This window comes from Monodelphis domestica, chromosome 3 (assembly GCF_027887165.1).
Source record: "Monodelphis domestica isolate mMonDom1 chromosome 3, mMonDom1.pri, whole genome shotgun sequence".
Classification (NCBI taxonomy): domain Eukaryota; kingdom Metazoa; phylum Chordata; class Mammalia; order Didelphimorphia; family Didelphidae; genus Monodelphis; species Monodelphis domestica.
The window spans coordinates 76,654,170-76,667,948 of NC_077229.1; the positions used below are offsets into that span (position 1 = coordinate 76,654,170).

At 37.5% G+C, this 13,779-nt stretch overlaps 1 protein-coding gene across 2 annotated transcripts in view; it reads right to left on the reverse strand.

The window, feature by feature from the left end:
* AP3D1 (adaptor related protein complex 3 subunit delta 1) overlaps positions 1-13,779 on the reverse strand; it is a 170,876-nt gene that overhangs the window by 52,282 nt on the left and 104,815 nt on the right. For both annotated transcript variants that reach the window (XM_007489313.3, XM_056820692.1), the window contains 4 exons: positions 8,414-8,559; positions 5,580-5,728; positions 5,256-5,486; positions 3,551-3,782 (listed from right to left, as the gene is read on the reverse strand). In XM_007489313.3, the coding sequence (XP_007489375.2) occupies positions 3,551-3,782; positions 5,256-5,486; positions 5,580-5,728; positions 8,414-8,559 (758 nt within the window). The remainder of the gene's footprint in view (positions 1-3,550; positions 3,783-5,255; positions 5,487-5,579; positions 5,729-8,413; positions 8,560-13,779) is intronic.

The following is a 13,779-nucleotide window of genomic DNA, read 5'->3' on the forward strand; positions in this document are numbered from 1 at the left end:
CAATCAAACCCCCTTACTTTCTGAAGGAGATCATAGAAAGAGAGAAATAATCACCCTTTCAAGATAATATAAAAATGTCAGATTTCATCCCTGAGACTCTGCTTGATGTTTTTTTTTAAAATTCAATTAAATTAATTATTTATTTGTTTTATGAAATAAGGGCAAATGGGGGCAAGCTAGATGGCTCAGTGGGAAGAGTTCCAGGCCTAGAGATGGAGGTCCTAGGTTCAAATGTGGCCTAAGATACTTCCTAGCTGTGTGAAACTGAGCAAGTCACTTAACCCCCATTGCCTAGCCCTTACCACTCTTCTGCCTTGAAACCAATACACGGTATTGATTTTAAGACAGAAGGTAAGGGTTAAAAAAAAAATAAAGCCAAATTAAGTCTCTTTTCCTAATTGACCTCTAAGATTCCTTCCAGTCAGACATGTAAAATCTTTTAAGCCCATAAAGCAAAGAGAGCTAAGCAACATCAAGAAAATCACAGGGCCACAGGATTTCAGAAGTAAAGTAGGCCTTAGGGATCATATAGCTGAACCTCCTTGTTTTGCATTCCATGAAGAACTGTGCTCTTTCAAATTAGCCAAGAAGGAATTTAAAACCCAGGTCCTCTGAGTTCAAATTGAATTATTCATTCAACTCTACTAGACTGTGTTGTAATCTGACCATAAGGGAGATATCACACCCTTGTCTCAATGGTTTCCAAGATTGTTATAAAGATAAAATGAGATGGAGTCAAAGTATTTTCAAAAGTATACACTCAGCTCTTCTTAAGGCATGGTGGTGATGGCTAAAGTCAATGGATTTGGCCATACAGATTACTGACGATCAGGGTCACATTCACCTCAGGCACACTCAACACTACAGCCATCAATGAACATTTCATTGCACTCTGTGGCTGTTATGTTTCAATGTGGATGTACTCAACATAAATTCCTGAGTTTCACTGCCAAGGGAAAGGACAGAAAATTATGTAACACTGGTGCCAAGGATGCTAAAGAGTTCCAAAGGTCTTCTCCTCTATGGAAAAGGCTGGAAAGGATTACTAACGTTCTCCTTTCTGCTAATGTCCTTGGGTAATGTACCACAAGAAACAGGATAGCTCTTTTAAAATTGTCAGTAATGTCTTCCACACTACCAACTGCTAGGTCCTCAGCCAAGGTCATCCTTGTCAACCTGGGCTTGGGGAAGGATATGCAATCACAAACCACTAGAAAGCAGTAGATGGCCCCTTTGGCAAGAAATAGCCTGAAAGGTTTGGTGCTGCCAAGGCTTTGGCAAACCAGGCCAACCCTGAATGAAAAGCTTACTACTTTTCTAACATCTACTGTGGAATTGGTCCTGCTTGCTGAAGAAACCTGCTAAATATGATGATATCAAGAAAGGGTGAAAGAAGGACCAGAGAGGCTAATCAAAGACATCCTGGGCTACACAGAATACTAGGATATATCTTGTGACTTTAATAGCTACATCTATTCTTCCGCTTTGGATGCAAGAATATTTTCCTTAATAACCATTCTATCAGGCTCATTTACTGATGTGATAATTAGTACAGTCATATGGTTATAATAATTAGAGAGTACATTTTATGATCTACATGGCCTCCAAATGGGTAAAAAGAAAGACAGATCCCTGTCTCTAGGCAAGAGCGAAAGACCACTAGAGAAATCACATCCCATATCTATTTCTTTACACTTAGGGGGTCTCATACCTCAAATATAGTCCTTGCCAAAGGTCTCTATGTAGTAGAGGAGAGAAGAAGAAACTACTGTTTTATCAGTAGTATCAATAAAGCTATCACCATATTCAGTGGGGAAAAGTTTTTTTTAAAAGAAAAAGCAAGCAACCCTATACAAATTCAATATAACACAAAGAGAAAAACTAATGAAAAAGTTGTTCAAATAAGTTTTTCCACTAAAAAAGATTTTAAATTTCCAATGAAGATTCCAGTTCTTGAATATAGAGCTTCAGGGTCTTGGAAAATATAAGAATCCCAAATTAGAAGCAGGGGAAAAACAAAGGATTAAAATTCAATTAGCTGGTCTCTCCTTCAATTGAGAACACATTTTAATACACTGCTGACAAAATTAAAAAATGGTAGAATCTTATTGACAGGTAATCTGGAAAGATACAAATGCATGGCATTATGGAAAAGAGCACTTGGGCTAGAGTTTCGGGGGCTGCACTAAGACCCCAACATGGACATTCAGGGTTTATGTGATTTTGGTGAAGGCTTACTAACTTTTCTGGGCTTTACTTTACCAATTTAAAACAAGCAAAAAACAAAAACAAAACCCATCCCCAAACTATAGGGTTCTATCCAGATGACCTCCAACGCTTCCAGCTCCAGATTTTATGATCTATGCTCTAATAAGACACCAAAAAAAGTAAATAAATACACTCTTGACCAATCATCCAATCATTGTAAATATTTTGGTTTTGGGTCTGGACCTGTGATGTCATGAGTCTAGGGAGCTCCAAATGAGGAATTACCCTCAAAGCAGATCTACAATTGCTCTGGAACTTCAGAGTCTGAGATAGCTGCCTGGTGCTATGAAAGGTCACAGAATGTGTCAGAAGTGGAAATCACACTTGGGTCCTTGTGACTCCAATGCTAATTTTCTATCTACTGACCCTCTTCTTAAAGAGAATGTATCCAAGAATATAACCATAAAAGGAAAAAGAACTCTGTTAAACATTTAGAGATAGATCTAATTCAGAATGGCAGTGTTATTTATGTCTGCAAGGAACAGGAACCAAATTAAATGTACATTAATGATAAACAGATTGATAGGAAATCAATGAATGTGAATATGACTGTGGATAGAGACTGGTTCTGTAATTTCACTGATATAAAGAGCTGCAGAGTGAGAAAACTCCCTCTTTGCAATGAAAGTTGGCATCTTCTTGGCAGATCATAGTCTCAAAGCATTTCTAGAACAATGAGGGGTTAAGTGATCTGCTCTAAATCATACAACCACGATAAAGAGGTATGCCTTGGACCCAGGTCTTCCTGGCATGAAGGATGATGGATCTCTCTTCAATGGAATATTAAAATAATAAAAATTATAAACAAGAGAAATATAAAAAGTGTTGGAAATACATAAATGAAGACAAAATGAAATCAGAACTAGAACACTGAAGACATTTATGACTAAATTTAAAAACTACACATAAACATAAGAATGAATATACAGAAAACAGAGGGCAAAACAGAGTAGTTAAAAAGCCATTCAGGGGCAGCTTGCTGGTTCAGTGAATAAGAGTGCCAAATCTAGTCAGGAAGTCCTGAGTTCAAATATGACCTTAGTCAAATTCCTAACCATAACTAGTTAGTTAACCATAACATGCCATGTCCATATCAATGTTTTGCCTTATTATCAATTCTAAGATAGAAGGCAAAGGTTAACAAAAATAAAAAGCTATTGTAGATCTAATATGTGGTATGTAAAAAAAACCTTTTTAAAGTCAACTATTTGAAAATGAATGCATTTTAAAAAATTTCAAATGAAATGCAGAAGGAGAAAAAGGGTTCCTCTGTTTCCATTACCCTTTCTTGAACTTCCAGATCAGCACTCTGTACAAACTGAGGAAGCCGATCAATCATCATCTGAGTGATTTCCTGGGCGCCCTCCTTTTCCTCACTTCGTTCCTTCTGCTGCAGAATTGATGCGTATAACTTCACCATATTTTGCACATATACTGCTTGGATGTGACCTGGTAAAGTGGTGACTTTAGGTCTCAGCATGGCTTCCAGAGTCTGATGAGGCTCCTGTAGGTGTCTGAAATAACAAAAAAGGAAAATATCTGTTTTTGGAATTGCATTGTTGTAGAGACTGTTTTGTTTCACATGGGACTGGACACTTCAATGACTTCTACTTTCATTGGGGAAGATCTTCCTTTTACCAAGACAATCTTCATAAAATAGTTTAAAAAAAAATCACGCAGCAGTTGCCATGTCATGATGAACCCTTCTATACTCAGCCAGACTGGTCTTTAGATGATAAAATTTTTGGTGGAGGCCCTAACTAAATTCTCTCCTGGTTTATAAGACAAGCCAGAATTTATACTTCATGAGGCACTGGCTTCCAGAAACTAGAGTCATCTTCCCATTACAAGGAATAAAAATAAATCAATAAGAATTTCAACTATGTGTCAGGCACTATGATAAGTTCTGAATAAAGCAATCCTTACTGAAGGGGAGCATACATTCAAATGGGAGGACAAACATATATAAATATATGTATAAATGTCTGTGCATGTATCTATATCTAAGAAATATTCAGTCATATAACTATAAATAAAAACTAGCTTGGCAAAGAAGAAACTAGGAGTTGGGGGAATCAGGAAAAGTTTCATGCATAAGATGCTACCTAAATTTAATCTTAAAAGTAGAGATTCTGAGGAGGAAGTAAGGTCAGAGTTCAAAGGTATGGGGACAGGAAATGAGAACCACATGTAAAGAATAGAGAGGTCAGTTTGGTGGGATTGCAGTGTGGGAGGAAATAATATCCAATGAGGTTGGAAAGCAGGTTGATGCCAGGTTGTGCAGAGTTTTAAAAGCTAACCAGAGGAGCTCATTGATGCTAAAGTCTTGAGGCAGGGAGAACTATTAGGAAGCTAGTGTGACAATCTGGGTGAGAAGTAGATGGGGGTGGGGTGTGTGTGAACCAAAGTGGTAGCTGTGTAAGGGGAGAGAATGGGTTAGATCCAAGAAGTGTGAGGAAAGTAGTAGCAGCAAGACCTGGTAATTGACAAAATATAAGGTTAAGGAGAAAGAGGAGTACAGGATGATGCAGTGATTATAATCCTGAAACACTAGAAAGATGGTGGTATCTTCAATAGAAATAGAAAAATGTGGAAGAGGGACAGGTTTAGGAGGAAAGGTAATGAATTCAGTTTGAGACAAGTTGAGTTTCAGATATCTTTGGAACCCTGAGCTGGAAATCTATTCAAAAGACACTTGGTGATCTGGAACTAAAGTTTGTAAGACAGGCTAGGGCTAGCCATAAGGATCTGATGTCATCTAAACATAAGAATTTATCTATTCCTGGGAGATGATGTTACCAAGAGAGAATTACAGAAGAAAGAGTGAGAAAAAGAGATAATGCCCTTTAAGACAAGGTGCCAACTCAGAACTCTAAACTTGGACTGAGAAGAAAACTTGCCAAAAGCTGCAAGCAAAGCCGTGATTAGAAACCAGAAGTGAATATTTCCCCTCATAACATGACTTCCCTTTTATGTAACTGACTTACTCAGAGAATTCTCCACAGATCCAGGCTGCAGCATAAAGCACCTCACAGATTCCATTCCTTTGGGTGTTACTGGCTATCAAGTGAGCATTGTCCAAAAGCATGGCCATTTGGGAAACAGCAAATTTCCGAATGGCTTTAACTCGGATAGCAACATCCAGCATCTGGGCAGCAATGAGGTGACCGTGTCGGGTTCCTTCCAAGCGGGTAAGCTCTACCAGAATGCTTATGTACCTATGGAGGCAGAGGGGACCACCGAGTCTAAGTTCTCCAACAAGACATGAGAGGTTTTTGAAAAGTCCAAATAAGAAAAATCAAGAAACTGACCATTCAAAGTTGGTGATATACTGGTAGTTGGCCTGACTACATATGTCAATGATTTTGGTCAGCAGCTCATCCCTGTAAGTTGTCCCTTCTGCTTTGTCCACATGAATCATCAATTTCTTCACTATCTCCATTAAGTTCTTCTTCGATACCTGTAGAAAAAGAATTCAATAACTACTAGGAGAGGTGATTCATTTTGCTGGGAGTCAAGTGGCAGTTAGTCAAGCTAAAGTAACAATTATCTCATTACTGTGAGGCAAACTGTCAGTAATAGAGTGACATGGAAACCAGGAGGAATAGAATTCAAGTCTTGCCTTGGACACAGAATATCTATAGCACATGACCTACTGGTATCCTTGGCAATTCTCTAAGACTATATTTTGCCGAGAAGGTGCTGATCTGAATTGACTGAAAGAGTTTCCTCACTTGGGAGTTCCCTTTACCAATGAAATCCCAGGTCAGGTCCCTACATATAAGACACAAATAAGTCTTCAGTTACCTGAGGTGATGTAGGGTAAAATATACCATATGTTAAAATATAAGCCAGTTTTCACTAAATTTCCCTTAAATAAAATTAAAGCTGTGTCAAACCCATTTTTAAATAAATTCCTTCTATGCTTCCTAACAAAAAATCTCATCTGAGGAAGAGTGGTTTATATTTAGGTTGTCTGAGGTAGAGTAAACTATCCAGTTGCTTTAACTGGTTTTAAATAGTCCCAGAATCTCAGTGTTGGAGCTGCAAGGAAAGCTCATCAGACTGGTCATACCTGGGGAGTCTCTGCTAGAGTTTCTTGGAAAAGCAGGCATCTGGCTCTGCTTGAAAATCTTCTACTAGCTACCTACTAGGGTAGCTCATTCTACCTGGGGATAACCCTCATTGTGGGAAAAATTTTCCTGACATAAAGTTGCCTTGAGGCAATTGATGACAGCACAGTGGATAGAGCACCAAACTTGGAGTCAGGAAGCCCAGCATTCAAATCCTGCCTCAGCCACTTACTAGCTATGTGATTCCTGGGCAAGGAACTTAAATCACTGTCTGACTTGGTTCCTTATCTGTAAAATGGAAATAATAATGGCACTTTCCTCAGGATTGTAAAGATGAAATGAAATTAAGATTCATTAAATGCTTAGCACAGTGCCTGGCACGGAGTAGGTGCTTAATAAATATTTTCTTCATTCCTTTGGTCAACTACTACTCATTGCTTCTAATTTTGCTTTCTTGAAATAAAGAGAACAACTCTCTACCATATTAGTTTTTCCAAATACCTTAATACTGCTTGTATATTATACACTAGTTGTTTTTTTTGATGTTGTTATGCTGGATGTTTTCTTCTTCTTTCTAGGTGACCAGCATCTTTCCTAAATTATGGTGCCCAAAAATGAATAGAACACTCTCAACATGGTCTGAGTAACAGAGTAAAAGGGACTATTATCACCTTCTTGTTTCTGGAAGATACAAACTCTCAATGCAGTTCAAGATTTCATTGGCTTTTTTTTTAATGTTCTATCATACTGCTGACTCAATGAACTAGGAATCCACTAAAAGCTCTTTATATTTTTCAAACTGTTATCTAATCATGCTTAACTATTTCTGTCTCATCATGGACTTATAAAGTAAAATTTCTGAATCCAGGTCTAAGATTTTACATTAATTCACATGGCATTACATTTTATGAGATTCAGGCCAGTGCTCTGGCTGATCAAGATCTTTTTGGATCTTGACTGTTGTCCAGTGTATTAGGTATCTTCGTGTTTCCTGAAAATCTGATTAATGTGCCATTGTATTTTGTGATCCAAGTCAATGATAAACAAATCAGCACAGTCAAGCAGAGATGGACGGGACATTTTAATGTATTCCAGTAATTTTGAGAGCCTCAGATAAATGTAGTAACATAAAAGTGTATGTAATACTTATAATTTCATCAACAGCTTTAAATCTAGGAGTGAAGAGATCCCAGAGATGTGTTGAAGAAAGAATAAACAGGATTTGGCAACTGTAGGGATAGAGGGCATGAGAGAGAGGTCAAATCGCTTCAGGGTTCAAGTCTGGGTGACTAGGATGGGAGCGACATCAATAAAAAGTAAGGCAAGTCAGAATATTCTTGGTATCAGATATCTTGAAAGTAATGGCTGACTTAAAGTTTAAACTGTCTTTAATGACCACTAAGGACAAATTTATCATATGAAGCCAACTTTTATTTTGTATTGTGCTCTAACAAAATGACTATGTTTAGTGATAAAAAGATATTTTTGACTAAAAAAATCTTTGACTTATAGATTTTTTAAAATCTTATTTTTATTGGTACCCTGTTTTATGTCACATTTACTTATGAATATCCCTTCTCCTTTCCCTACCTCTTTTAATAAAGATTTTTAAAAAAGGAAAAAATCTGTTTTGCATAATTAAACCAACACAGAGACTATGTGAGAGTATAGACAACATTTTTAAAATTATTTTTCAGCATTATGAAAACAGGTAAATAAGGATAAAGTAATACCACTTATATTATATGCTATATTAAAAAGCATCTCTGGATAACAGAATATTCCTTAAGATGATATAACTTTTCAGAGGTTTACCTGGAGTTTTTTTAAGTTATTATTTTTTTACTTCAAATAATTTACTTCAAATAATTCAAGAATATTAAACTTATACAACAAAAGCAGAGAATATATGGAACACAGGAAACATGGTTCATTTGGCCTACACGTTAAAAGATAATTTCATATTTATTAAATAATTTGGTGTTTATTAAATAATCTTCATTTGTATATATAAAAATAAAAATGTACTGGGTTTATACATTTAAGAAACTGAAAGAAAAAGATGTACCTACCATTCCATATAGAAGATCTAATGCTCTGAGCCTAATAGATTCATCCTTGTCATCCAAACACTGGAGAATGAGATCCTTATGGGACTGAACAGACTTAGGATGAGTTTTCAGGATTTTGGACATAGCAAGTAATCCCAAATACTTTACTAGTGAAAAAAAGGTACAAAATAATTTTTGTTATTTGTGTGTAACACATACTCATAATATAAGGTTCACTGAAAATCTTTTTGTACTACACATTGTGCTAAGCACTATAAAGATGGAATAAAATATAGACTCTAACTTTTAGAATCTTATAAGCAAAATAGTCAATTTTGTGCATATATAATAAAGATACATATTATAAGTAATAGTAACCCATCTATGTACAAAGCACCATCACAGATAGACATAAAGAAAAAATGAATAACAAGAAGCTAGCTAATGGCTAAACTTACCAAGAATATTTGGCTAATACTCAATGTAAACTGAAGCAAGAGGCATTGTGCTCATCTCTGGGGAATAGATAAGACACTATGTGCTCAAGGAGCTTATCATTTAGTAGAACAGAGAAGACAAATACACAAATATTAATTTGTTCTAGATTAAAAGTCTGTGAGGCTCTCTTAGTTTCTGCATTACTTATGACTGCCTGGAAGAAAAAGGAACTGAATTTTTAGACGATCTATAAAGATTAGTGATATTCTAAATGCCATTCCAATGACTGAGTCAAATTAAGGCTGAAAGAATTAAATCAAATCAAAATTAAGTTTTGTTATAAATGAAACCACAAGTCATCAGGAAATTTTAGCTAAATGGAAGGCCTATTCAATGATTCTCCTAGGAAAGTAAAATAACGGAGTTGAAAGTTGGTTTTATCATACTATTGGACTCTTGATCCTATTGACATGATGTTGAAAAAAGTTGGAGAAAAATCATAAAACTACGATGATAGAATCCAAGCAAATGTATCCACTGAGGCAGGGTACTCTTTTTAAAACTTCCCTAAGTGATTCAATATCTCATTTAGCAAAGCAGCTCCATCAAATCACACTTACATGCCCCCCCTCAACTTAACTTTTCAGGTGAGAATTGTGTTTCAGATTTCAGTAAAAAAATGAGACCATTTGCTGAGAACTTCCCTACTTCACATCACTCAGATGCCTTCCACCACTATTTTCCTCCATTCTTCCTGTCTTATATGAAGAGAAGAGCCTTCGCCCTACCAAGGCAAACCCCTCTAATATGCATACATGATCCTATTCTATCTTTTCTTCTCCAGCAGACTATCCCTTCTATCATCCCAGCTCTCACTAATCTTCTATTGCTCTCTATATATTGTTTCCCTACTACCTACAAACATGGCCATTGCTCTTCCTCATAAAAAAAGTGGTGCTCTTCCTTTTTGTGGTTAAACTCGTTATTATAGTGTCCTTCACTTCCTTTCCTCTCACTCTCCCTCTTCTGAATTCGTTGTAATCTGACTTCTGACTTCATCATTCAATGATCTCTTCATTGCCATTATAATGGCATATTAATTGCCTTAATAATCTATTAATCTAGCGGTCTTTTCTCAATCGTCATCCCTCTACTTCTCTGCAGCCTTTGACATTGCACATTACTCTCTTCTTGATATTCTTTTTTTCTTTAAGTTTTCCTATCCTGCTCTCTTGATTTTCCTCTTATTTACCTGGCCTCTTCTTTTCTTTATCCTTTGCAGGATCTTCATCCAAGTCATACCCATTAAATAAAGGGGTCCTTCAAGGCCCTGCCCAAGGCTCTCTTCTTTCTTCTATAATATTTCATTTGATGATCTCATTTACTCCCAAGATTTTAATGATCAATACTCTATGCAGATGACTCTGAAATCTACTCGTCCAATCTCTCATATGACCTCCAGTCTCACAACTCCAAATGAACATCAGACATCTCAAACTCAATGTGCCCAAAACTTCCCCTTCCATTCTCAAACCTTCCCCTCTTCACGTCTTCCCTATTACTGTTGAGGGTACCACTGCCCTATCCTTTCAGGCTCCCACTCACCTAAGCTTGTAATCTAGGGTCATCCTCCACTCCTTACTCTTTCTCATCTCCCACATAAAATCATCTGTCCTGTCTTATATATCTTCATAACATCTCTCCTATGAGCCCCTTCCTCTACTCAGATACTGAGTACCATGCTGGTAAAGGTAAAGTTTAACATTTGGTCTCTTTATCTCAAATCTCTTCTCACTGCAATCTATCTTCCATTTGGCTGGCATATGAATCTTCCTAAAAAGTGTAAATTTGACCATATCACTCTCCTGTTCAATCAAATTTGGGAGCTCCCTATTACCTCTAGGATTAAATATAAAATCCTTTGGCTTTTAAAGATGTCCAAAACCTGTTCCACTTTCCCCTTTGTTGTCTTCAAACTCCTTGATGCACTATATATACACTCTGTTGATCCAGTGGCACTGTCCTACTTGTTATTCCTGACACAAGAAACTCTTATCTTTAGGCATTTTCATTGGCTCTTCCTTATATAGCAAATATTTTCCCTCTTCATCTCTGCCATCTTATTTCCCAGGTACCTTCATGTCCAAGCTAAAGTCTCACTCTCTGGAAGAAGCCTTTCTCAGACAATCAGTAAGACTACCAGAGACCTGGCCTGTTCAACAGTTCAGATAAACTGATTGCTCCTGAAGGTGAACGAGTCTGGATTTCTTCAATAATTACCACCTTTCAGTCAACCAGTTGACATTTTTGGCCGCCTGGCCACAGTTTATTAATTCCAACCTTGATGAACCTTTCCACCAGTTATGGAGCTCACTAGTCATCCCTGCCCCGATTCCTTTTTAATGTGCCTTCCCAAGCAGTATGTTTTACTTTGGAAGCACATTGATACCACCAAGGTTTGTGTGAGGTTTCCTTTTTTATATATTGTTAGCTGATGTTTGAACACAATTTTCTTCTTGTATTTGTGTGGGTGGTGGTGATATAGTTCACATATCACTTTGAGGTTGAATAGTATTTGCCTTGAGACTTGAAAGTGAATGCTAAAAAGCTCCTAGATAATGGACTAGACATTTTCTCTGATATCTATAACCTCTCCAAAACAGAAATTATGCACAAACATAAATCAACTTCACTGTTCTGATTGTCTAAAATACAATAGAAGATTAAAAGAAAAATCTTCCTCCCAAATCCAAGAACTAATGATCCTGAGATCTTTTCAGTGAAGAAACACTAGCAGACTCAGGGACATGACACATACTTATATCAAAATTCATTCCTACACTTCAATCACTCCTGCTTCCTTCCAGTGCTTGTGAGATACCAGCTCTGTTTGATCAGGATCAACAGCCAATAGTGAAAGCTTGCTGGAAGTTGCAACCCGAAAGCACCCTTGCTGCAAATTAATGAACTACCAGTGCAAAGAGCAATGGGGAAACAAAGAGTGGAATGGGTCACCAAGACAGGACACTGAGAGGGAGGTGGAATATATGTGTGTGCTCCACAGCACTCCATCAAGGCAGGTAGAAAGAGCATTGTATGCAACCTGATCCAGTTCTTACCACTCAAAAGTCAAAGTATTGAAGCAGAAATCTAAGCAGATGAACCATGAATTATCCAGTGTGAGAGAAGGCTGAGATACTTTAAGATCCATAATCAGCATAGAGATGATAATTCAATTCATGAGAGCTGATAAGATAAAAAATATAGGAGTATAGAGTGAAAAGAAAAGAAGGTCCAGAACAGAAACCTCTGGGACACCTTTAACTAGGACATATCGGCAAGAGGATATAGCAAAGAGAAAGTAGGAGAATCTGGAGGAAGTAGTGTTCTGAGAAAGTACTGTAAAGAAAAGTGATCAACAGTATCAAAGATTGCAGAGAGAACAAGGAGAATGAGGATTGAGAAAAGGTCATTGGATATGGCAGTTAAGAGACCACAGGTAACTTTGGAGAGAACAGTTTAAGTGGAATGAAAAGAAAGTCAGAATATAAGGGGCTATGGACAAAGTGAAAAGGGAGAACGCAGAAGTACCTATTGTAGATGGTCTTTTCTAGGAGTTTAGCCACAAAGGGCAAAAGAGATATAAGGCAAAAAGTTAGCAGAAATGAAAGGATCAAGTGAGAGATTTTTAAAGATGGGAAAGACATGGGCAAGGTAAGGAATGTGCCAATACATCAGCAGAGATTGAAAAAAAAATGATAGGGAGGGGGCAGCTGGGTAGCTCAGTGGATTGAGAGCCAAGCCTGGAGACGGGAGGTCCTAGGTTCAAATCTGGCCTCAGACACTTCCCAGCTGTGTGACCCTGGGCAAGTCACTTGACCCCCATTGCCTAGCCCTTACCATTCTTCTGCCTTGGAGCCAATACACAGTATTGACTCCAAGATGGAAGGTATGGGTTTAAAAAAAAATGATAGGGGCAGCTAGGTAGCACAGTGTTTAGAGTATCAGGCCTGGAGGGTTCAAATCTGACCTCAGACACTTCCTAGTTGTGTAATTCTGGGCAAGTCACTTAACCCTAACTGCCTAGCCCTTGCTACTCTTCTGACTTAGAATTAATACTAAGATAAAAGTTAAGGGTTAAAAAAAAAGTGATAGAGTGGAGATGATAAAGGAGAAGAGAAGGGACAGAAAGGATTCTTTGAACAAGTAGAGGGGTTAACCTTAGTAAGAGGTTAATCTTTTACCATATGAGAAAGGGATGAAGAAGGAAATAATGACAAAAACTATCTGAATGACAGGAGGTAAGAAAGAGGGTACTCACAGCTAATGGCCTCAATTTTTTTCTGTAAAATATGAGCCAAGGACTTCAGCTGGGAAAGTGGGGGATAGAAAAGTCTTGGAGGTTTGGAAGAACCATGGTGACGAATAGGATAATGAGCTGATAAGTCCACCTTACTCTTAGTGCCTTCCCTTGAATATACTCCCAATTCATCTTGTATATATCTTATTTATACATAAGCTGCTTACATGTTGAATCTCTGATAGTTTTTTGATAGCAGGGACTAAGCTTTTGTCTTTCATTGTATGCCCAGTGCTTAGTATAGTGCTGAGCACAAAGTAGACACTTAATAAATAAATGTAAACAGACTGACTCAAACCTGAATTTAAACGTTAATACTGAAAAATCAGATATGAATAAAAGAATAAACCCTGGCATGAAACTTAATTATTTGCTATGAACTACCATAATGCAAATAACACAAGGAATCTAAAAAAGCCCAAAAACTAGGGGGCAGCTGGGTAGCTCAGTGAATTGAGAGCTAGCCCTAGAGACGGGAGGTCCTAGGTTCAAATCTGGCCTCAGACACTTCCCAGCTGTGTGACCCTGGGCAAGTCATATGACCCCCATTGCCTACCCTTACCACTCTTCTGCCTTGGAGCCAATACAC